Here is a 23,318-nt window from a genome sequence, read left to right as displayed (position 1 = left end):
CCACGTGTCGAGGTGTCCTTGAGCAAGGCACACTTGAACCCCCTAATTGCTTCAGGGTCGCCGTTGTCTATGGCTGGCTGAATAATAATAATCAAATGCAAATTTCCAACAATTAACTGATTGAAGTTGATTGCATGTCACAAACTACTACTACTACTAATTAATATTATTATGATCCACTGATGCATAACACCCCCGCCACCTCCCTTGGATCTTAGATCAGCGGTCTCGGTCGAAGCTTTTAAAAAACAGTCTAACTTTTGGCTAACCCCAAAAGCCTGTCTTTCTGTGTCCTAATATTGTTGTACACTTGTTATTTGTTACTTGTTCTTATTTTCACTTGTTTACCTATTTCTTTTAACCTGCTATAACTTTTGGTCTTTTATTATGTTTCTATATATGTAAAGCACTTTGTGACCCCTGGTCTGTGATAGGTGCTATAGAAATAAACTTGACTTACTTACTTACTTACTTACGGTACTCCCCCCCCCCGATGTTAGCTCCCCCCACATGGCCAGACGGAGCCCCGGAGCTCAGACAGAGACCGGGGGACAGACAGAGACGGGGGGACAGAGGCGCTGAGGGACCCTGTCAGAGACATCTTCCTCTGGGCCGTCCTCCAGAACCACAGGGAGCTGGCTGGGATCGCCTGGGAGCAGGTACACACACACACACACACACACACACATAAACACACACACACACACACACACATAAACACACACACACACACACACGCACACGCACACACACACACGCACACGCACACGCACACACACACACAAACGCACACACACGCACACACACGCACACACACACACACACGCACACACACACACACACACACACAACCTGGGAGCAGGTACATGGAGCTACATGGTGTGTGTGTGTGTGTGTGTGTGTGTGTGCGTGTGTGTGTGTGTGCATGCGTGTGTGTGTGCGTGTGTGTGCGTGTGTGCGTGTGCATGTGTGTGTGTGTGTGTGCAGTGCAGAGACTGCATGTCAGCAGCGCTGGCGGCCAGTAAGATCCTGAGGAAGCTGAGCCAGGAGGGGGGGGAGGAGGAGGGGGAGGCGGCCCAGGAGATGACGCAGCTGGCCCACCTGTACGAGCAGCACGCCATCGGTAGGCTTCTGTGTGTGTGTGTGTGTGTGTGTGTGTGTAACCGTGACAACTGTAACCATGTATTGTCTCCTAGGTGTGTTCAGGTGTGTTCAGGTGTGTAACCGTGTCTCCTAGGTGTGTTCAGGTGTGTTCAGGTGTGTTCAGGCATGTTTAGGCATGTTTAGGCGTGTTCAGGTGTGTAACAGCTGTAACCGTGTCTCCCAGATGTGTTCAGGTGTGTTTAGGCGTGTTCAGGTGTGTTCAGGTGTGTTTAAGTGTGTTCAGGTGTGTAACAGCTGTAACCGTGTCTCCCACGTGTGTTCAGGTGTGTTCAGGTGTGTTCAGATTTGTTCAGGTGTGTTCAGGTGTGTAATCGCTGTAACCGTATCTCCCAGGTGTGTTCAGGTGTGTTCAGGTGTGTAACTGTGTCTCCCAGATGTGTTCAGGTGTGTTCAGGTGTGTAACTGTGTCTCCCAGGTGTGTTCAGGTGTGTTCAGGTGTGTAACAGCCGTGTCTCTCAGGTGTGTTCAGGTGTGTAACAGCCGTGTCTCTCAGGTGTGTTCAGGTGTGTAACTGTGTCTCCCAGATGTGTTCAGGTGTGTTCAGGTGTGTAACCGTGTCTCCCAGGTGTGTCCAGGGCTGGACTGGCCATCTGGCATACCGGGCATTTGCCCGGTGGGCCGCGGTAGTTTTGGGCCGAGCCGACCGGCAAAAAAAAAAAAAAAGTATATATATATTTTTTTTTTACCAGCCGGCCCGGCCGAAAGCTACCATCGAACGGCCCATAAATCGAAAGCTACCATTGAACGATCCATAAATCAGGGACAGCGGCCCATTGGTCAATTTTCTATACAGACACTGGGCTGGCCCAATCAACAGAGAGAAGGGGGGGGGGGGGGGGGTCAGGGGTCACGCACGCACGCAGCACCAGACCTCCGTCTCAGTTTCGCGGTAGTTTTGGGCCGAGCCGGCCGGCAAAATAAATTTAGTTAGCCTGGATAGTTACTAGATAGATACTGAGAGAGATGGAGCGCAAAAGCACACTAAAACGGAAGGGAGGCTGGGAAAACCTTAGGGAGAAAAACAAGAAGAATCTCGAGGCAGATGCTGCCAAATGTGTAAACATTAGGGACATGTTTGCTGCACCCTCAAGTTTACCACAGCAGCAACAGCAACAGGTTGAAGAGGAGGCTGGCAGGGAGGAGCGGGAGCAGGGTACAGATACAGAGGATAGAGAGGATACAGAAGAAGCGGGGCCGAGTCAGCCTGTAACCGTTGACCCGGTAAGGAAAATATAGGTAGCTGTGTAGGGGTGTAACGGATCGCCCCCCACGGTTCGGCACGCATGTGTACCGCGGATCAATTGCAAAATGTAACCAAGTAATAATATTACTTAATGTTAGTTAATATCCCTTGTAAATCACAATGTAGAGTTGCCATGAAAAGATAGACGCGACAGTTGCGTGCTTTGTTTTACTCTAAAGCGCAATGATAGGTTGATAATGGAAAAAAAAATCTAGAACAACAAGGCTGCGTTCGTAAATTCGCTCTGGAATCTGATCACTGAGTACACTGGTCTACTTGCACTGGTACCATTGCTTACTGTATGTAGTCGTCTTTGTAGTGGTTTGGGGGAATACTACAGTTTGTCATATAACTGTACAGCACAGTATATAAGACGAGTATATAAGGCAAGTATTTATGTGCTGGTGGGTGTGGTCCGACCGATTTGGGTGGGCCTGTCTGGGCCAAAAATGCCAGGGCCTAATTTTTGTCCCAGTCCAGCCCTGGGTGTGTCCAGGTGTGTTCAGGTGTGTTCAGGTGTGTAATAGCCGTGTCTCTCAGGTGTGTTCAGGTGTGTAACAGCCGTGTCTCCCAGGTGTGTTCAGGTGTGTTCAGGTGTGTAACAGCCGTGTCTCTCAGGTGTGTTCAGGTGTGTAACAGCCGTGTCTCTCAGGTGTGTTCAGGTGTGTAACAGCCGTGTCTCTCAGGTGTGTAACAGCCGTGTCTCCCAGGTGTGTTCAGGTGTGTTCAGGTGTGTAACAGCCGTGTCTCCCAGGTGTGTTCAGTGAGTGCCACAGCTGGGATGAGGAGCGGGCCCAGAGGCTGCTGGTGCGGACCTCTCCCTCCTGGGGCGGCACCACCTGTCTGAGGCTGGCGCTGGAGGCCGACAACAAGAGCTTCGTGGCCCAGTCAGGGGTTCAGGTACTGTCTACTCTAGACCCAGTCAGGTTCTGTCTATATGAATGAATGAATGAATGGACTTTATTGTCATTGCTACAGTACAGGTACCAAACAACGAAATTTAGGAGGGGGGGCTCCCCTGGTGTTAGGAAAGGAAAAAAAAAAAACTTAAAAAAAAAAAATCACCTATAGACCCAGTCAGGGGTTCAGGTACTGTCTATAGACCCAGTTAGGTACTGTCTATAGACCCAGTTAGGTTCTGTAGTCTAGCGCCTTGCATGGTAGCTTGCCGCCATTGGTGTGTGAATGTGTGTGTGAATGTGTGTGTGAATGGGTGAATGAGAGGCCGTTGTAAAGCGCTTTGGATAAAGGCATAGCTATGTAAGTGCAGTCCATGTACCATGTACCATGTACCATGTACCATCTCTCTGCAGGCCCTGCTGACCCAGATCTGGTGTGGGGAGCTGGCCGTGACCAACCCCGTGTGGCGGGTGCTGCTCTGCATGCTGCTCTCCCCGCTCATCTACACAGGCTTCCTGGCCTTCAGGTCAGAGCGTCGCCGTCGGCAACAGACTTCGTTACAATGCTATTCAGTTGTTAAGTGTGACGTAACGCGTGATGTTTAGCCATTTCCGGGTCAAAACCAAAAGTTCCCCGCACCAGAGTACCAGTGTACTACAGCGGTAGAATGACAGTTCAATCGTTTTTTAGACTCGGATCTATTCATACAACAAGGGACACAGCAGTTCCCGTTTTTTCCCATATTGTCAGCGTCTTTGAGCCTCGGAAAAGCGCTATACAAATATAATGAATTATTATTATTACTGCGGCATTACGAAGACAGCGCCTCAGCCAACGTTGGACCCGGAAACACGTCACAACTTAACAAACGAATAACAACTCACTGTGTCACAATGCTATAACAACTCACTGTGTTACAATGCTATAACAACTCACTGTGTCACAATGCTATAACAACTCACTGTGTCACAATGCTATAACAACTCACTGTGTTACAATGCTATAACAACTCACTGTGTCACAATGCTATAACAACTCACTGTGTTACAATACTGCAATTCATTCAGCTACCACATGGTGGCAGTAAAGGTCTATGGTTAAATAGTTTCCATCTTCCCCAGGCGTGATGAGGCCATCCACCGAGAGGCAGAGAGGAGTGAGGAGATGATCACCATGGAGACCGTGACAGGAAGTTCAACTGACACCAAAGGGAAATACCAGGTCCTGTGAGTGTGGAAGCAACACTTTACCACCTGAAATACCTGTCACACTTTAAACAAAAGACAGACAGACAGACAGACAGACACAGACAGACACAGACAGACACAGACAGACACAGACAGACAGACAGACAGACAGATCAAATTCCTAACATGTTTACTTGTCATGGCAATAAAAGTCTTCTGATTCTGATTCTGATTCTGATTCTGATTCTGAGACAGACAGACAGACAGACAGACAGATAGAGAGAGATAGAATACATAATGTAACGATTTTATGTTGAGTCACAATTGTTGAAACTCTCGACTAACCCCTGACCCCTGAACCCCGGGCCATCGCCCCCCCCCCCTCCTCCTCCCTCAGCGACCCTGCCCACAAGACGCTCCTGAGGCCCCTGTCGTGCTACTCCCGGCTGGTCGGCCTCTACACCTCCCCGCAGGTCATCTATCTGTCTGTCTGTCTATTTGTCTGTCTGTCTGTCGTCCATCCATCCGTCCGTCCGTCCGTCCGCCCATCTCTATCTATCTATCTATCTATCTATCTACCTATCTACCCACCCTCCCTCCCTCCCTCCCTACCTACCTATCGTCCTCCTCTCTCTCCCCCCTGCAGGTGAAGTTCTACTGGAGCATCGTGTCGTACTTTGCCTTCCTGTGGCTGTTTGCCATGGTGCTGATGGTGGACTTCCAGACCACCCCCTCCTGGAGGGAGCTGCTGCTGTACGTGTGGCTGGTCACCCTGGTGGGGGAAGAGGTCCGACAGGTCAGAGTGAGACGGAACGCAGAGGACACACACACACACACACACACACACACACAGGGGACACACAGAGGACACACACACACAGAGGACACACAGAGGACACACACACAGAGGACACACACACACACACAGAGGACACACGCAGAGGACACACACACACACACACACCCTAACAGGTCGGACAGGTCAGACCCAGACTGTGTGAGGTCAGACCCTGACCCGGACATGTGACTCTGTCCTCAGCTGTTCCACGACCCAGATGGGTTTGGGTTCCAGACCAAAGCCAAGAAGTACATCAACGACCTGTGGAACATTCTAGACGTCTTGTCCATCCTCCTCTTCATCGCTGGCCTGGCGTGTCGGTAAGCATCCTCTGATGTGCCGTTATACAACGGATAGATCCGGCCCACTGTCTCTATTGGTCAGTATGGTCTATTGTCTCTATTGGTCAGTTTGGTCCATTGTCTCTATTGGTCAGTTTGCGTTCCAGCCGTGCCGATATCCATGATATACGCTTTGCGTCGTGCCTAACCACCCTGCTAGCTGTGTAGATATCCACGATATATCACGGATTCTCGTTCCATAACGCTTAATTAACCCTCACCCACCCCCCATGACATTTGTGACACGGTCTGGTGAATAGGGGTAACATGGCGGCAGCCGATTTGAATGTTTTAAGTGTTATAGTTAACTAGGTAGCAGTGGGGATTACTCACCGAATCCATTGCGTTATTTTGCTGTATTTTGGCTTGACTAGCGAGTGTGTGTTGTGATTCTCAACAACGTCGAAATGTATTTTCCGCGTTTCAAAATAAAAGACCTCCCGAACATTTCGATTGGTTGCCGGCTTGTTTCCCCGTTCACCAGACCGTGTGTCACATTTTAATCTGGGAGATTTACAATCTGGACCAATCCCCCCCGAGTACATACAAGCTTGCCTTCACCAGTTAACCCTCTTCCCCTCCCCTTCCAATATTACTATTATTATACCCTCCTGCGTTGCTCATGTCAGCTGGTTTTGTCCTTTAGGCTGACCACACAGGCGTTCTACGCTGGTAAGGTCATCCTGTGTATAGACTACATCATCTTCTGCCTGCGCCTCATGGCCATCTTCACCATCAGCAGAACCTTGGGGCCCAAGATCATCATAGTCAGGAGAATGGTAAGTAAGTAAGTAAGTAAGTAAGTAAGTGAAACTTTATTTCTATAGCCCCCTTCTCAGCACGAATGCACAGGGTGCTCTACATCACAAAATAAGGGTTAGAATGGGTGAAAAGAAAAGCGCAAACAAACATCGTCAAAAGAGATTTTTTTTTAAACGGAGGAACACCCCAAAGGGACAACATAAACAGAACATAAACAGGAACATATGATGGCTATAGGTGACTACCGGCCTGCCTAAACAGGTGAGTCTTTAATTGGGGTTAAAAATGTTGTAAGAATAGTGAAACCATGTGGAGGATTTACCACTGACACCAACAAGTAAACAACAGTTTTTTTCACCCATACAACCAATCCAATCAAATGTTGTTGTCCCCCCCCCCCCCCCCTCTTAGACAACACACATGCCCCCCCCCCCCCCCCCCCCAGGGAGAACAGCGCTCTGGCCACTGGGTTAGCCATCTTCAGCATCCCTGGAGCAGTTAGGGGTTAAGCGCCTTGCTCAAGGGCACAACGGCAGTAAAACAAATGACTAATAATATCTATGTTTATGTAGTGCAGGTGACTGGGGATCATATTGTTGAAGTAGCCTTGCCCAAAAAACATCCTGATGCCCTCTTGGCCTAATGGTAGATGCTTATGTCTTCTATGTGGAAGACCCATGTTCAAACCCCACCTATTAAGTAATAATAATAATAATAATATACGCCATTTAGCTGACGCTTTCATCCAAAGCGACATACATTGCAGTGAGTGAGTGCATACATTTTTCAGTATATATTGTCCCGGCCCGGAATCGAAGCCACAACCTAAGCGTTGTAAGTGACGGTTGGCCTGGTTGCCTTCTCTCAGGGTTCCCGCGCTGGTCTTAAAAAGCCTTAAAGTCTAAAATCCAGCAATCCAATTTATAAGGCCTAAAAAGGTCTCTAATGTCAGTTATTCGGTCTAAAAATGAGGTGATAGGTCTTAAAAATGAGATCCTCCAAGGAAATCAGCCCGACCACATCTATTCACGTGGAAATGAATCAAGCTGGAACCAAAAAAATGCCAATTCGCTTCCTTTTTTGTCTGTATGGCAGTGAAATCCCTAATTTCATCACCTCGAGCTATGGTGTCGCGAATAGGTCTAAAATTCTACTCAAAGAGGTCTAAAAAAGGTCTAAAAAGGTCTTAAATTTGACTTGTTGAAACTTGTAGGAACCCTGCTTCTCTCTTCTCTCCAGATGATGGACATGTTCTTCTCTCTCCTCTCCAGATGATGGACATGTTCTTCTTCATGTTCCTCCTGAGTATCTGGGTGGTGGCGTACGGCGTGGCCAAGCAGGGCATCCTCATCCACAACGAGGACCGCCTGGACTGGATCCTGCGCGGCGCCGTCTATGAACCCTACCTCATCATCTTCGGGAACGTCCCCACCAACATCGACAGTGAGTTCACAACTGAAACTATTGAAAAAAAGACATACTGGACCACTGATTGGTTGGAGAGAGAATAGGAGGAGCTCTCCTTCAATCACACACATAAAGATGATCGGTTCAGTTTGTCTTGACTGCAGTACTTTTGATTATATTGCGTTGTGTTTTTGTTTTTTTATATCTGGATCTGGATCACATATTCACATGCATGCACGGACACACTCACTCACACACACACACACACACACACACATACACACACACTCTTATAGAGTATATGGCAAATGAAAATGGCATGTGTCCACCTTGGCTAAGAACATACCCGCTGTGCGTGTGTGTGTGTGTGTGTGTGTGTGTGTGTGTGTGTGTGTGTGTGTGCCAGATGCCCAGTTTGACATTGGCAGCTGCAGTATGAATGGGACCGACCCTCTGAAGCCAAGGTGTCCGGTGCTCAATGGCAACAACATGCCAGCATTCCCTGAGTGGCTCACCATCATCATGCTGTGCGTCTACCTGCTGTTCGCTAACATCCTGCTCCTCAACCTGCTCATCGCCATCTTCAAGTGAGTCACATTTGTATTTACATTTTGGGCCATTTAGCAGACGCCTTTATATAAAAGAGAGTTTTAACCAAAACAAGCAGAAGAGCTCATATAACTCCTATTTTAGAAACTCTACACTGGCTTCCTGTTAAGTTCAGAATATATTTCAAGATCCTTCTGCATCTTTTCGGGCATTTAGCAGATGCCTTTATCCTAAGCGACTTACAACAATATGTGTCTAAGTAAGTGAATAATCTATCCATCCAGTCATCGTAAGAGAAAGTAATCTATGCTAGGACCAGGGTTAGACCAGGGTAAGACCAGGGTTAGACCATGGCTAGACCAGGGCTAGGACCAGGGTTAGATCAGGGCTAGGACCAGGGTTAGACCAGGGCTAGACCAGGGCTAGGACCAGGGTTAGACGAGGGCTAGGACCAGGGTTAGACCAGGGCTAGGACCAAGGCTAGGATCAGGGTTAGACCAGGGCTAGGACCAGGGTTAGACCAGGGTTAGACCAGGACTAGGACCAGGGTTAGACCAGGGCTAGGACCAGGGCTAGGACCAGGGTTAGACCAGGGTTAGACCAGGACTAGGACCAGGGTTAGACCAGGGTTAGACCAGGACTAGGACCAGGGTTAGACCAGGGCTAGGACCAGGGCTAGGACCAGGGTTAGACCAGGGTTAGACCAGAGTTAGGACCAGGGTTAGAACAGGCCTAAGACCAGGGTTAGACCAGCGCTAGGACCAGGGTTAGACCAGGGTTAGACCAGGGCTAGGACCAGGGCTAGGACCAGGGTTAGACCAGGGTTAGACCAGCGCTAGGACCAGGGTTAGACCAGGGCTAGGACCAGGGCTAGGACCAGGGTTAGACCAGGGTTAGACCAGAGTTAGGACCAGGGTTAGACCAGGCCTAAGACCAGGGTTAGACCAGCGCTAGGAACAGGGTTAGACCAGGGTTAGACCAGGGCTAGGACCAGGGCTAGGACCAGGGGCCATAGGCAGTCACAATGCTAGAGGAAGGAAGGATTCTTTTATTTTTTTTGTAAAAAAAAAAAGTATAGTAGAGAAACTGTACAGGGGGGTAGTGGGGATTTGTTTATTTGTTTATTTAAACGGATCCCCATGTAGTCATTACCATAGTGAGGAGGTCCACATAAAAAGACAGATAGTCAAACATAAAGAATCCAGGGATGAGGAGGTCTTTAGCAGTTCCCAGTCGACAATCTCCTCCATATGTCACGTTTGAGAGAAAAACATTTTTTAGCCCCTCCACCTCTAGACCCTCTCTTCTATCAAAATATTACATAATATGTGTGGAATTTCAAAGATATTGATGCAGACGTTGAGGTCTAGTCTGCTTTTCTTTTAAAGCTTTTTTCAAACTTATTTGGATGATTGCTTAAATGGCCTCTTTATACATTCTGATACGATTTGATATCATTTAATATCACTGACCACATGTTTGACTCTTTCACACCCTGCCCCTCCTGGCCTCCCTGCCATCCCTGCCCCCCTGCCCCTCCTGCCCCCCCTCCCACCCCTGTTCCCCCTGCCCCCCCTTCCCCCCCTGACTCCTCTGCCTCCCCTGCCCTCCCTTAGCTACACGTTCCAGGTGGTCCAGGACAACACAGACACCATCTGGAAGTTCCAGAGATACGAGCTGATCAGGGAGTACCACAGCCGCCCGGCCGCACCCCCCCCTTTCATCTTCCTCAGCCACCTGTACCTCTTCATCATCCGGGTGGTGCTGTGCAGACCCCGCCCCAGCCACAGCCACTTCAGTGAGTGTTGTGACGCCAGCATACCATACCTTAGCCGTCCTAACCTGTCAATCAAGCCCTTCGTCTGCTCTGGATGTTATATAAACTGTTACCTGTCTCGTAACCTTAGCTAGTGTATCTAGTGGTGTTAACCTTAACTAGTGTGTCTAGTGGTGTTAACCTTAGCTAGTGTGTCTAGTGGTGTTAACCGTAGCTAGTGTATCTAGTGGTGTTAACCTTAACTAGTGTATCTAGTGGTGTTAACCTTAACTAGTGTATCTAGTGGTGTTAACCTTAACTAGTGTGTCTAGTGGTGTTAACCTTAACTAGTGTGTCTAGTGGTGTTAACCTTAGCTAGTGTGTCTAGTGGTGTTAACCATAACTAGTGTAGCTAGTGGTGTTAACCTTAACTAGTGTATCTAGTGGTGTTAACCTTAGCTAGTGTGTCTAGTGGTGTTAACCTTAACTAGTGTGTCTAGTGGTGTTAGTAGTGGTGTGACGTCGTCGTCCCTCCCCTCTCGTCCCTCCCTCAGAGGAGGATGTGTCCCAGGCGGAGGAGGAGGAGCTGCTGTCCTGGGAGGGCTGCATGAAGGACAACTACCTGCTCTCCGCCAGGCAGCAGCAGAAGAGCAGCATGGAGCGTCGTATCGGGGACACAGCAGAGAAGTACGTGGCCTAGTCACAGTCTCCTCCTCCATACCCAGGGAGGATCTTATCAGGGTTCCCACGGGTCCTTGAAATCCTTGAAAGTTTGTGAATTTGAGAAAAAGAAATCAAGGTCTTAAACGTTTTTGAAAATATACATGGTCATTGAAAGTGCTTGAATTCCCCTCTCTCTCCCCTCTCTCTCTAAAGAAAATATATATATTCAAAAATGTTTTACTTAGCTCGTCAACTAGTTCTGTCTCAAACTATGCCGTGTTGGGTCCTTGAATTTGAGGGAATTGAGTCTTGAAAGTAGTGATGGGGGAAACGAAGCTTTCGACGCAATTGACACGTTCGACACAATTGTGTCGGAAAAAGTGTCGATCTATCGATGCAGTCGATACAGCAACTCCATACTGCCATCTGCTGGTCAGGTCATGGTACTGCCTATACTGCCATCTGCTGGTCAGGTCGTGGTACAGCAGTTCTATACTGCCATCTGCTGGTCAGGTCATGGTCATGGTCATTTTATGCAGTACCAAACTTGGAACACTGCCTCGTCTGCGGAATGATTGACACACGCGTCAGATGTGCTCGTGTGACGTACGAATCTTTCTTCGAGTAGTCACGTGGTTTTTGCCAATTTGACACAAGCATCGATACATTTGTATCGACGCACATTGCGTCGGAAGATAGACGCCGTGTCGTGACTACTGCGTCGAGCGTAACATCCCTACTTGAAAGTCCTTGAAAGTCTGTGAAAGGTGCTTGAAAGTCCTTGAAAAGTGTTTGAATTTGATGTTTCAGAAGGTGTGGGAAGACTGTCTTATGTTTAGCTCTTTCTTTTTACGTTTTAGCTTAAAGTTAGCTTTAGCTGTACCTACTGGTATTGTAACCAAGGCAACTGTTTCTGCTTTGGCCAACTTGTCAGGGGCAATGGGTCCTGAGGTAAGCACTATGTATGATATGTATGATGTAAAGAGAGACTAGTATATGAATATGGTTTGTGAAATATTGACTTGCTCTAGGACATGAGGACATTGAACAGACAAAACAAGGTTGGTTATTCTGTCTGTGGTTGTTTTAGGGTTAACACCATGACAGAGCTGTGTGGTTGTTTTAGGGTTAACAATGTGGTTGTTTTAGGGTTAACTGTGTGGTAGTTTTAGGGTTAACTGTGTGGTTGTTTTAGGGTTAACTGTGTGGTTGTTTTAGGGTTAACACCATGATGTGGTTGTTTTAGGGTTAACTGTGCGGTTGTTTTAGGGTTTTTTTTGTTTTTTTTAGGGTTAACACCATGACAGAGCTACTGGAAAGAGAGGAGGACACCGGGTCCGTTGCCGTGGCGAAGAGGCTGGATCGACTCGAGGAGCAGGTTCTGACCCGTCTGCTGACATCGCTAACTAGTTGTGTTACACCACTATCAACTGACACTCTTCTTAACTTAGCTAACCTAGGACAACTCATTTTGATCATTTTACACTTTAGCAGGCACTTTTTATCCAAAGCGACTTACAATTAGAGATTACAGGGACAGTCTCCCTGCAGTAACTTAGGGCTAGGAGCCTTACTCAAGCACTACTGATGTTTACATTACTATATATTGTATATATCTTTTATACTTCTGCACATTAGATACTGTACTTAAACTACCTCACTGTACATAGCTAATAACCTCTAAACTATACTGATGTTTACAATACTACCTCTGCACATACTGTATATTACATAAATACCTATCACTACCTCTTGTTCTATTTATATCAAGCCCTTATATCACGTTTGCACTTCTGGTTAAATGCTAAACTGCATTTCGTATAGTACTTGTACTCTGCGATGATAATAAAGTTTAATTTAACCTAATCAAGGGCACACTAGTGGTGGTGCCAGGAGGGATGTGAACTCATGACCTCCTCTTACTGTCTTTCCCAGGTCTCCCAGTCTGCCAAAGCGTTACAGTGGATAATGGACACTCTCAGAGCTCAGGGGCGCCAGTCTAGCGAGGAGGCTCCCCTCCTGAGTGAGTTCCTGAATTCGTTACGAAAGATCAACAGATCAACAGATCAACAGATCAACCGAATCACTGACTTCTCACCTCACTGGCAGAGTCTAGATTGATACTAGTTCTCTTAACACTAGAACAGCCATGGTGGGGTCATTAACACTAGAACAGCCATGGGTGGGGTCATTAACACTAGAACAGCCATGGGTGGGGTCATTAACACTAGAACAGCCATGGTGGGGTCATTAACACTAGAACAGCCATGGTGGGGTCATTAACACTAGAACAGCCATGGGTGGGGTCATTAACACTAGAACAGCCATGGTGGGGTCATTAACACTAGAACAGCCATGGTGGGGTCATTAACACTAGAACAGCCATGGGTGGGGTCATTAACACTAGAACAGCCATGGGTGGGGTCATTAACACTAGAACAGCCGTGGGTGGGGTCATTAACACTAGAACAGCCATGGGTGGGGTCATTAACACTAGAACAGCCATGGGTGGGGTCATTAACACTAGAACAGCCATGGGTGGGGTCATTAACACTAGAACAGCCGTGGGTGGGGTCATTAACACTAGAACAGCCATGGGTGGGGTCATTAACACTAGAACAGCCATGGTGGGGTCATTAACACTAGAACAGCCATGGTGGGGTCATTAACACTAGTGGTGGTCTAGTGGATAGTGAGTTGGACTTGGGATCGGAAGGTTGTGAGTTCAAATCCCGAGTTCAAATCCCAAGTTCAAATCCCGCCTGAAGCCACACCACTACTAGTGTGCCCTTGGGTAAGGCACTTAGCCCTCAGTTACTCCAGGGGGAATGTCCCTGTAATTCGTAATTGTAAGTCGCTTTGGATAAAAGCGTCTGCTAAATGGCAAAATTATTAAATTAAAATTATAACAGCCATGGGTGGGGTCATTAACACTAGAACAGCCATGGTGGGGTCATTAACACTAGAACAGCCATGGTGGGGTCATTAACACTAGAACAGCCATGGGTGGGGTCATTAACACTAGAACAGCCATGGGTGGGGTCGATAACACTAGAACAGCCATGGGTGGGGTCATTAACACTAGAACAGCCATGGTGGGGTCATTAACACTAGAACAGCCATGGGTGGGGTCATTAACACTAGAACAGCCATGGTGGGGTCATTAACACTAGAACAGCCATGGGTGGGGTCATTAACACTAGAACAGCCATGGGTGGGGTCATTAACACTAGAACAGCCATGGTGGGGTCATTAACACTAGAACAGCCATGGGTGGGGTCATTAACACTAGAACAGCCATGGTGGGGTCATTAACACTAGAACAGCCATGGTGGGGTCATTAACACTAGAACAGCCATGGGTGGGGTCATTAACACTAGAACAGCCATGGGTGGGGTCATTAACACTAGAACAGCCATGGGTGGGGTCATTAACACTAGAACAGCCATGGAGGGTGTCATTAACACTAGAACAGCCATGGTGGGGTCATTAACACTAGAACAGCCATGGGTGGGGTCATTAACACTAGAACAGCCATGGTGGGGTCATTAACACTAGAACAGCCATGGTGGGGTCATTAACACTAGAACAGCCATGGTGGGGTCATTAACACTAGAACAGCCATGGTGGGGTCATTAAGTGTTAAATCAGCCACCACTTTGCCTTCGCTCCGCCCACCACTGCAGTACGACTGGTCCCACGGTAGCACAGCTACCATCAATTCACAAAAATCAATCACTTGATGTGACACCTCATTCTACTTTTTTTGGTATTAATTACCTTACTTTTTACTATTATTGTTGATTTTGTATTCTGTTGCAATGCCAATGCCTGAAGAACCTGAACCTAAGAATTTGACTTTGTGTACCCGTACATTAGATCTGTTAAAAAAGCAATTCTGATTCTGATTCTGATTCTGGTTCTGGTTCTGGTTCTCTTCTCTCCAGCCTCCTCATCCTGCACCTTCTCAGAGAGCGAGGGGAGGGGGGGGCAGGAGGCGGAGAGAGAGAAGCCCCAGCACCACGTCGCGGCCCGGCAGCTCCAGTACCCCGGCAGCACCCTAACCCGCTTCCCTGTGCCAGAGGAGAAGGTGTCCTGGGAGGTGCCTGACTTATAATAATAATAATAATAATAATAATAATAATAATAATAATAATAATAATAATGGATTTTATTTAATAGCACCTTTCTCAAACGTAAGGACACTGTACAAGAAAAAAAAAAAAAGGAAAAAAAAAAAAGAAAAGGTTGGCGGGGGTGGCAAGGTTAGGGGAGATGGTTTAAGGCTAGGCAGGGGTCCTTGAAATCCTTGAAAGTTTGTGAATTTGAGAAAAAGAAATCAAGGTCTTAAAGGTTTTTAAAAAATAGGCATGGGTCATTGAAAGTGCTTGAATTCCCCTCTCTCTCTCTCTCTCTCTAAAAAATATATATATATCCAAAAATGTTTTACTTAGCTCGTCAACTAGTTCTGTCTCTGTGTTGGGTCCTTGAATTTGAGGGAATTGAGTCTTGAAAGTCCTTGAAAGGTGCTTGAATTTGATGTTTCAGACGGTGTGGGAACCCTGGGTAGGGAAGGCTGTATGCTTGGGAGAACAGGCAGGTTTTGAGTCTGGATTTAAAAGTGGAGAGTGAGAGTCAGTCTCTGAGTGGCTGGGGGAGAGAGTTCCAGAGGCGGGGTGCAGCTCGTGAAAAAGCAAGAAAGGTTGTTGAGTTGAGGAAGCGACAGTCCTAGATTTTTTTTCCATTGGCATTATGTCTTGTTCTCCAGGTGGCCTTCGCCTTGTATCTGCCCCCTGTCCACCACGGAGAGGGCGAGGACCAGATAGACGGGTACGTCTGTCAGGGAGAAGGCAACATTAGTATTTTAAACGCTCAGGCACTGAATTGGACCTCTTTGTTGTTGTTGTTTTTGTCGTGTTTGAATTTGTGACAAGTTCTGGTCATTTGGTCCGCAAGTCGGCAACCAGTCAAAAAGTTCTGACCTTCATTTTGAAACACGTAAATTTCACATTTACATTTCAACATACATTTAAACAGTGTATGCAGGGTTTGTGTGTGTTTGTGTGTGTGTGTGTGTGTGTGTGTGTGTCTGTCTGTGTCTGTGTGTGTGTATGCAGGACTCCCTGGTAAAAGAGAGCCAGGTCTCTAGGCCTCAATGGGAACCCCTGCTGAAAACACAAGTTAAATAAATAAAATAGGTTCAGTAAAATTATAGTTCTATAGCACTATTTAGTGCAGTGATGCGTCACACTTTACATTAAGTTGCTATAGTAACACTGCAGGTAATCCAGTAACAACATTGTATCAGCAGTGTCTTTTTAACCTCAATTTCTTCTTCCCTCACAGATCCGCAGAGTCCACCTCTATAGACACCTACAGGTACGATGACGCCTCAACATACTGACTAGCCTCTCACACTGTAAGGTCCTGAACATACTGACTAACATCTCACCCTGTAAGGTCCTGAACATACTGACTAACATCTCACCCTGTAAGGTCCTGAACATACTGACTAACATCTCACCCTGTAAGGTCCTGAACATACTGACTAACATCTCACCCTGTAAGGTCCTGAACATACTGACTAACATCTCACACTGTAAGGTCCTGAACATACTGACTCACATCTCACCCTGTAAGGTCCTGAACATACTGACTAACATCTCACACTGTCAGGTCCTGAACATACTGACTAACATCTCACCCTGTAAGGTCCTGAACATACTGACTAACATCTCACCCTGTCAGGTCCTGAACATACTGACTAACATCTCACCCTGTAAGGTCCTGAACATACTGACTCACATCTCACCCTGTAAGGTCCTGAACATACTGACTAACATCTCACCCTGTAAGGTCCTGAACATACTGACTAACATCTCACCCGGTAAGGTCCTGAACATACTGGCTAACATCTCACCCTGTAAGGTCCTGAACATACTGACTAACATCTCACACTGTAAGGTCCTGAACATACTGACTAACATCTCACACTGTAAGGTCCTGAACATACTGGCTAACATCTCACACTGTAAGGTCCTGAACATACTGACTAACATCTCACACTGTAAGGTCCTGAACATACTGGCTAACATCTCACACTGTCAGGTCCTGAACATACTGACTAACATCTCACACTGTAAGGTCCTGAACATACTGACTAACATCTCACACTGTCAGGTCCTGAACATACTGGCTAACATCTCACCCTGTAAGGTCCTGAACATACTGACTAACATCTCACCCTGTAAGGTCCTGAACATACTGACTAACATCTCACACTGTAAGGTCCTGAACATACTGACTAACATCTCACGCTGTAAGGTCCTGAACATACTGACTAACATCTCACCCTGTAAGGTCCTGAACATACTGACTAACATCTCACACTGTCAGGTCCTGAACATACTGACTAACATCTCACCCTGTAAGGTCCTGAACATACTGACTAGCATCTCACGCTGTCAGGTCCGCTTCCACAGACAAGGCTTGAGCCTAGTCCTAGACTAAAAAGCATCTTCAATGGAGATTATTCTTTTATTAATAAGGTTATTAAGCTATTTCTTTCTGAGTGGGGCAGTCCCACTCATATTTGTCTTTTTATTGGACAGATACAGTGAAGACAGACAGGAAAGTAAGGAGAAGAAGGGAGAGAGGGCGTGTCAGCAGGGCATGGGCTGGATTCAAACCCATGCCGACACAGGCATATGTGTGCACTGTAGACCGCAGTGCTAAACCACTGGACCACCCCAGGCCACCAATGGAGAGTTGTTTAACCCCTGTATAACCCTGTTTTAACCCTCTTTTAACCCTGTTTTAACCCTGTTTAACCCCTGTTTAACCCCTGTTTAACCCCTGTTTAACCCTGTTTAACCCTGTTTAACCCTGTTTCAGGAACCCTGCAGGGAGAACAGGGATGAAGGGGAGAGGTGCTCTCGACCGCCTCGGCCCAAATCTGATTCTGGACCCGATTCTCACACGGTACTGTAGGCCCACATGGCACTGTAGACCCATATGGTACTGTAGGAGTGGGGCGGCTGTGGCTGGAGGTAGAGCCAGCGTCTAATGATCGCAAGGTCGGCAGATCGGCAGTTCAAGCCGAGGTGTCCTTGGGCAAGACACTGAACCCTTGGGCAAGACACTGGTAGCTTGGCCGCCATTGGTGTGTGAATGTGAATGTGAATGTGAATGTGTGTGTGAATGGGTGAATGAGAGGCCATTGTAAAGCGCTTTGGAATAAGGCGCTATATAAGTCAGTCCGTTTACCATTTAGGAGCAGCTGGAGGAGCCGACTCTCTAGATGAGCATGATGACAGATCTGAGATCTGAGATGTTTTGTGCAGTTTTGGTTTTAAATCACTTTTTTTTGTGTGTGTGTGTTTTCAGTTGGCGTGACAACGAGAAATCAGCTTTGGAGTTCCTGGCCGTTTGGGATGAGAGTCAGGGGCAGTGGGCCCTACCTGGGGTGAGGTGGTGTTGTGTTTGTGTGTGTGTACAGGGTGGTGTTGTGTGTGTACAGTGTGTTGTGTGTGTGTACAGTGTGTTGTGTATGTGTACAGTGTGTTGTGTATGTGTACAGTGTGTTGTGTGTGTACAGTGTGTTGTGTGTGTGTACAGTGTGGTGTTGTGTGTGTGTACAGTGTGTTGTGTGTGTGTACAGTGTGTTGTGTATGTGTACAGTGTGGTGTTGTGTATGTGTACAGTGTGTTGTGTGTGTGTACAGTGTGTTGTGTATGTGTACAGTGTGTTGTGTGTGTACAGTGTGTTGTGTGTGTGTACAGTGTGTTGTGTGTGTGTACAGTGTGTTGTGTATGTGTACAGTGTGGTGTTGTGTATGTGTACAGTGTGTTGTGTGTGTACAGTGTGTTGTGTATGTGTACAGTGTGTTGTGTGTGTGTACAGTGTGTTGTGTGTGTTTACAGTGTGTTGTGTATGTGTACAGTGTGGTGTTGTGTATGTGTACAGTGTGGTGTGTGTGTACAGTGTGGTGTGTGTGTGTACAGTGTGGTGTGTGTGTACAGTGTGTTGTGTTTGTGTACAGTGTGTTGTGTGTGTACAGTGTGTTGTGTGTGTACAGTGTGTTGTGTGTGTACAGTGTGTTGTGTGTGTGTACAGTGTGTTGTGTGTGTACAGTGTGTTGTGTGTGTACAGTGTGTTGTGTGTGTACAGTGTGTTGTGTGTGTGTGTACAGTGTGTTGTGTGTGTGTACAGTGTGTTGTGTGTGTACAGTGTTGTGTGTGTGTGTACAGTGTGTTGTGTATGTGTACAGTGTGTTGTGTGTGTACAGTGTGTTGTGTATGTGTACAGTGTGGTGTGTGTGTACAGTGTGGTGTGTGTGTACAGTGTGTTGTGTTTGTGTACAGTGTGGTGGTGTGTGTACAGTGTGTTGTGTATGTGTACAGTGTGTTGTGTGTGTGTACAGGGTGGTGTTGTGTGTGTACATTGTGTTGTGTATCTGTACAGTGTGTTGTATGTGTGTACAGTGTGTTGTGTGTGTACAGTGTGTTGTGTGTGTGTGCAGTGTGGTGTTGTGTGTGTGTATGTGTACAGTGTGGTGTTGTGTGTGTACAGTGTGTTGTGTGTGTGTACAGTGTGGTGTGTGTGTACAGTGTGGTGTGTATGTGTACAGTGTGGTGTTGTGTGTGTGCAGTGTGGTGTTGTGTGTGTGTATGTGTACAGTGTGGTGTTGTGTGTGTGTGTGTGTACAGTGTGTTGTGTATGTGTGCAGTGTGGTGTTGCGTATGTGTGTACAGACTTATATAACCCTTCAGTATTCAGTATGCTTTCAATACGTTTTTTTCTCTGTGGTCATTTTCAGTTATTTCACAATTGAAATCTATTATTTGATCCTATTATTTTGACAATGCCCCCCCAACCAACCACCCACCCACACAGTCCCTCCCCCTCCCTCCTTCTGTGTGCGTTTATGAATGTTTTTACATGGATAACGTGAAAAATACAAAGATTGTACAGTACATCATAGCAAGTAAGATGGTATGGACATGATGTTACATTCAACGCCTACCTACAGGGTCCTGTCCAATCAGATGAGCCCCTGCCAGAGCGGCTGCAGAGCATTCTGGGAAAGAAGCTGTATGAGAAGATACAAGTCAAGGCAGTTGATGGAACCAAGGTGATCATGTTCAGCACAGACATTACTAGACGACTGCCTATCCAACACAGACATTACTAGACAATTGCCTATCCAACACAGACATTACTAGACGACTGCCTATCCAACACAGACATTACTAGATGACTGCCGATCCTTGGGCAAGACACTGAACCTCACTGAACCTCAAATTGCTCCCAATGAGCGGGCCGGCGGCGCCTTGCATGGTAGCTTGCCGCCATCGGTGTGTGAAAGGCTGAATGAGAGGCCGTTGTAAAGCACTTTGGAATGAGGCGCTATATACTGTATGTCAGTCCATTACAGGATGGAACTCTTTACCCAAGCATGTTAGTAAAACTAATTCTAGATGCACTTTCAAGAAAACAATAAAAGAGCACTTAATACAATTAACTCTGAATGAACAGTAGATGATTTATCTTGTTTGTTGATCTGTTATTTCATTTATTTATTTTATTTTATTCCTTTCTTTTGTTATTATGATGTATGTATGTACACAATGTTTACAATTGTCTGTATGTATATAATGTTGATAATTGTCCAAATATGATTTTTGTGTCGGACCCCAGGAAGACTAGCTAATGTCATGGCATTAGCTAATGGGGATCCTAATAAACAAACAAACAAACATTTACCATGTGGTTGTGTTCCAGGTGTACGAGGGCTATGTGGACGACAGCAGGAACACAGACAGTGCATGGGTGGAAGCCACCGTCCTCAACGTTCACCTGGAGAGGCGGGGTCTGGTGATGGCCGACCTAAACTGTGTGGTGAGAACAACTTTATCGTTGAGCATGATAACACATATGTTTTCTAACATAGAATAGACATAGAATGTGGCCTAATGTACCGTAACGTAAAACGCTTAGCGTACAGTATGTGTGGTGGTTTGCTTTTGAAAGGTATTATGAATGTCCTTTTCATGCAAGAGAAGAAGACACACAAGTGTATACTGTGTGTGTGTGTGTGTGTGTGTGTGTGTGTGTGTGTGTGTGTGTGTGTGTGTGTGTGTGTGTGGGGGTGTGTGTGTGTGGGTGTGGGTGTGTGTGTGTGTGTGTGGGTGTGGGTGTGGGCGTGGGCGTGGGTGTGTGATGGTGTGGGTGTGTGATGGTGTGGGTGTGGGTGTGGGTGTGGGTGTGGGTGTGGGTGTGTGTGTGTGTGTGTGTGTGAGAGTGGGAATTTACAGCAATTAAAATGTTCAGACTTTTATTTTGAAACACAATTACATTTCAGCGTTGTCGAAAATCAATGACACACTCGCTAGTCAAGCCAAAATATTGCAATGAATGGATTCGAAGCAAATATAAGAAGTAAATAGAGAAAACATTTAATAAGACAATAGTTAACGGATAAAAGACATTGATAGAAGTGTTCAAGTGTTTAATCATAACTGCTGCGAAACATTTTTAAATTTTTTTAGGGTTTTTAAATATTTTTAGGGTTTGGGCCTGTTTGATTTAAATCCTTATGTCACATAAGATCCGGGACCTGTTATTTTGCTCAGCACCAGAATATCTGAAAGACCTTTTGCTAGCTTATCAGCCCAATAGAGCTCTCAGGTCTTCTGACGCTGGCTTTCTCTGTGTACAACATGTACAAAAGAGATTGGTGAGGCTGCATTCTCATTTTATGCACCCAGATTGTGGAATGCACTGCCAGTTACATTAGGGATGCAACCTCAGCACATATGTTCAAGTCAAGACTAAAAACCCATCTTTTTAATATTGCCTTTAAATGACTAAATAATTAAATTATGATTATACATATATAATGATTTGAGCACTTTGAGCTGCAACGTTTGCAGGAAAAGCGCTATACAAAAAAAGAAGTTATTATTATTATTATTAATGAATGAATGAATGAATTTATGATAAGAAAAAAAGAAGAAGAAAAAAGAAAAAGAACTAATAACTAATAACTAATAACAGTATCGAAGTACTGTTGGAGAGGGAGTAGGTTGAAGCCTTAGCTTATCATGTCCTACCCCTATCCGTCACTTCCAAGTGAGAACAATAATACTTAAATTATATAATCAATTAATTAATACATAAATTACAGTATCCACAGTACTGATAATGTTCCATTCCTAATATTGAAACAACACTAAATAAATAAATAAATAAACATACATTTTCCATTCTTAATACTGAAACAACACAAAATAAATAAATAACAAACATCAGTATCCACAATGTAATACAAATAAATAAAAATAATAATCATAATAATAATTATGATTCTTCTTCTTCTCTGTCCTCTCAGGTGCAGAGCAGCCTGGGGGCGGCGGAGGCGGTCCAGTGGCAGGAGGTGAGCGGGCGGACGGGCCTGTGCTGCTACCAGAGAGACGCCCTGCAGAGGGCGGCCCAGCTGCACCGCTGACACTTCTGAGGCTGCGGGCCGCCAGCCAACCAGACGGAGGCATGCTGCTGCTGCTGCTGCTGCTGCTGCTCCTCTGTTCTGTCTGGCTGACTGATGTCGTGGACCTGTTGTTGTTGTTGAGGAACGTGACACTCCGCCGCACCGCACGCACAGCCTGGAAGGAAGACTGTAGAGAGACAACAGGACACACACGCCATGTTGAAGGACAATATGAACACTGTAATGTACACTGTAATGTACTATTGTAATGTACTGTACTGTACTAATGTACTGTAATGTTCTATTGTAATGTACTAAAGTACTGTACTAATATACTGCAATGTACTTAAGTCCTGTAATGTACTAAAGTACTGTACTAATGTACTGTACTGTACTTAAGTCCTGTAATGTACTAAAGTATTGTAATGTACTGTAATGTACTATTGTAATGTACTGTACTGTATAGTGACTACTGTATATTGAGGCTATCCTTAGTAATACTTGGGCAGGCAGGTAGCCTTTGATTCCCGCCTCAGGAGGGAGCTGCATGTGAGCTGACTGGAGGGTTGCTGGCGTCATATCTAAGGTGCCTACCACTGCCGTTGTGCCCTTGAGCAAGGCAGTTAACCCCTCACTGCTCCAGGGGTGCTTGATGGGGGCTGATAGAGCCTAGAGCTCATGGTTCTCCCTAGGAGTGTGCTGCTGTGTGTGTGTGTGTGTGTGTGTGTGTGTGTGTGTTTTCTCGAGGCGGGTGTGCAAAAAGATAATTTCCCCTCGGGGATCAATCATGTATATATTATTATTATTATTATTATTATTATTATTATTATTGTTATTAGCTGAGCAAACCCATATTTATGCAGCCCCTTCTCCCATCCACACACACACACACAAGTGGAGAAAACAAGCGTTGTGATTGGTGCACACAGCTTTACCCTGGTTCAGGTGGGCATACAGGACTATACACATGTATGCTACATTTCAGGTAAACCTGCCTCATCGTATTCAACTATGAATGAC

General features: G+C 46.1%; 1 protein-coding gene across 1 annotated transcript in view; it reads left to right on the top strand.

Moving 5' to 3' along the window:
* The window catches only part of trpm2 (transient receptor potential cation channel, subfamily M, member 2), a gene marked incomplete at both ends in the record, with an annotated part of 33,680 nt that extends 11,361 nt beyond the window's left edge, over positions 1-22,319 (top strand). Inside the window, 23 exons of the mRNA XM_080536711.1 lie at positions 519-659; positions 988-1,123; positions 3,162-3,307; positions 3,721-3,833; positions 4,429-4,533; positions 4,892-4,967; positions 5,141-5,290; positions 5,534-5,652; positions 6,320-6,452; positions 7,707-7,878; positions 8,249-8,429; positions 10,008-10,189; positions 10,702-10,834; positions 12,101-12,188; positions 12,746-12,833; positions 14,758-14,912; positions 15,579-15,640; positions 16,157-16,189; positions 17,705-17,791; positions 18,197-18,275; positions 19,842-19,943; positions 20,594-20,710; positions 22,203-22,319. Of these exons, the coding sequence (XP_080392837.1) occupies positions 519-659; positions 988-1,123; positions 3,162-3,307; positions 3,721-3,833; positions 4,429-4,533; positions 4,892-4,967; positions 5,141-5,290; positions 5,534-5,652; positions 6,320-6,452; positions 7,707-7,878; positions 8,249-8,429; positions 10,008-10,189; positions 10,702-10,834; positions 12,101-12,188; positions 12,746-12,833; positions 14,758-14,912; positions 15,579-15,640; positions 16,157-16,189; positions 17,705-17,791; positions 18,197-18,275; positions 19,842-19,943; positions 20,594-20,710; positions 22,203-22,319 (2,715 nt within the window). The remainder of the gene's footprint in view (positions 1-518; positions 660-987; positions 1,124-3,161; positions 3,308-3,720; positions 3,834-4,428; positions 4,534-4,891; positions 4,968-5,140; positions 5,291-5,533; positions 5,653-6,319; positions 6,453-7,706; positions 7,879-8,248; positions 8,430-10,007; positions 10,190-10,701; positions 10,835-12,100; positions 12,189-12,745; positions 12,834-14,757; positions 14,913-15,578; positions 15,641-16,156; positions 16,190-17,704; positions 17,792-18,196; positions 18,276-19,841; positions 19,944-20,593; positions 20,711-22,202) is intronic.
* Between the last annotated feature and the right edge of the window lie 999 nt (positions 22,320-23,318).

The sequence above is a fragment of the Nansenia antarctica genome (assembly GCF_963989245.1).
Source record: "Nansenia antarctica genome assembly, chromosome: 7".
Taxonomy (NCBI): Eukaryota; Metazoa; Chordata; class Actinopteri; order Argentiniformes; family Microstomatidae; genus Nansenia; species Nansenia antarctica.
This window is presented reverse-complemented; position numbering and strand designations above follow the sequence as displayed.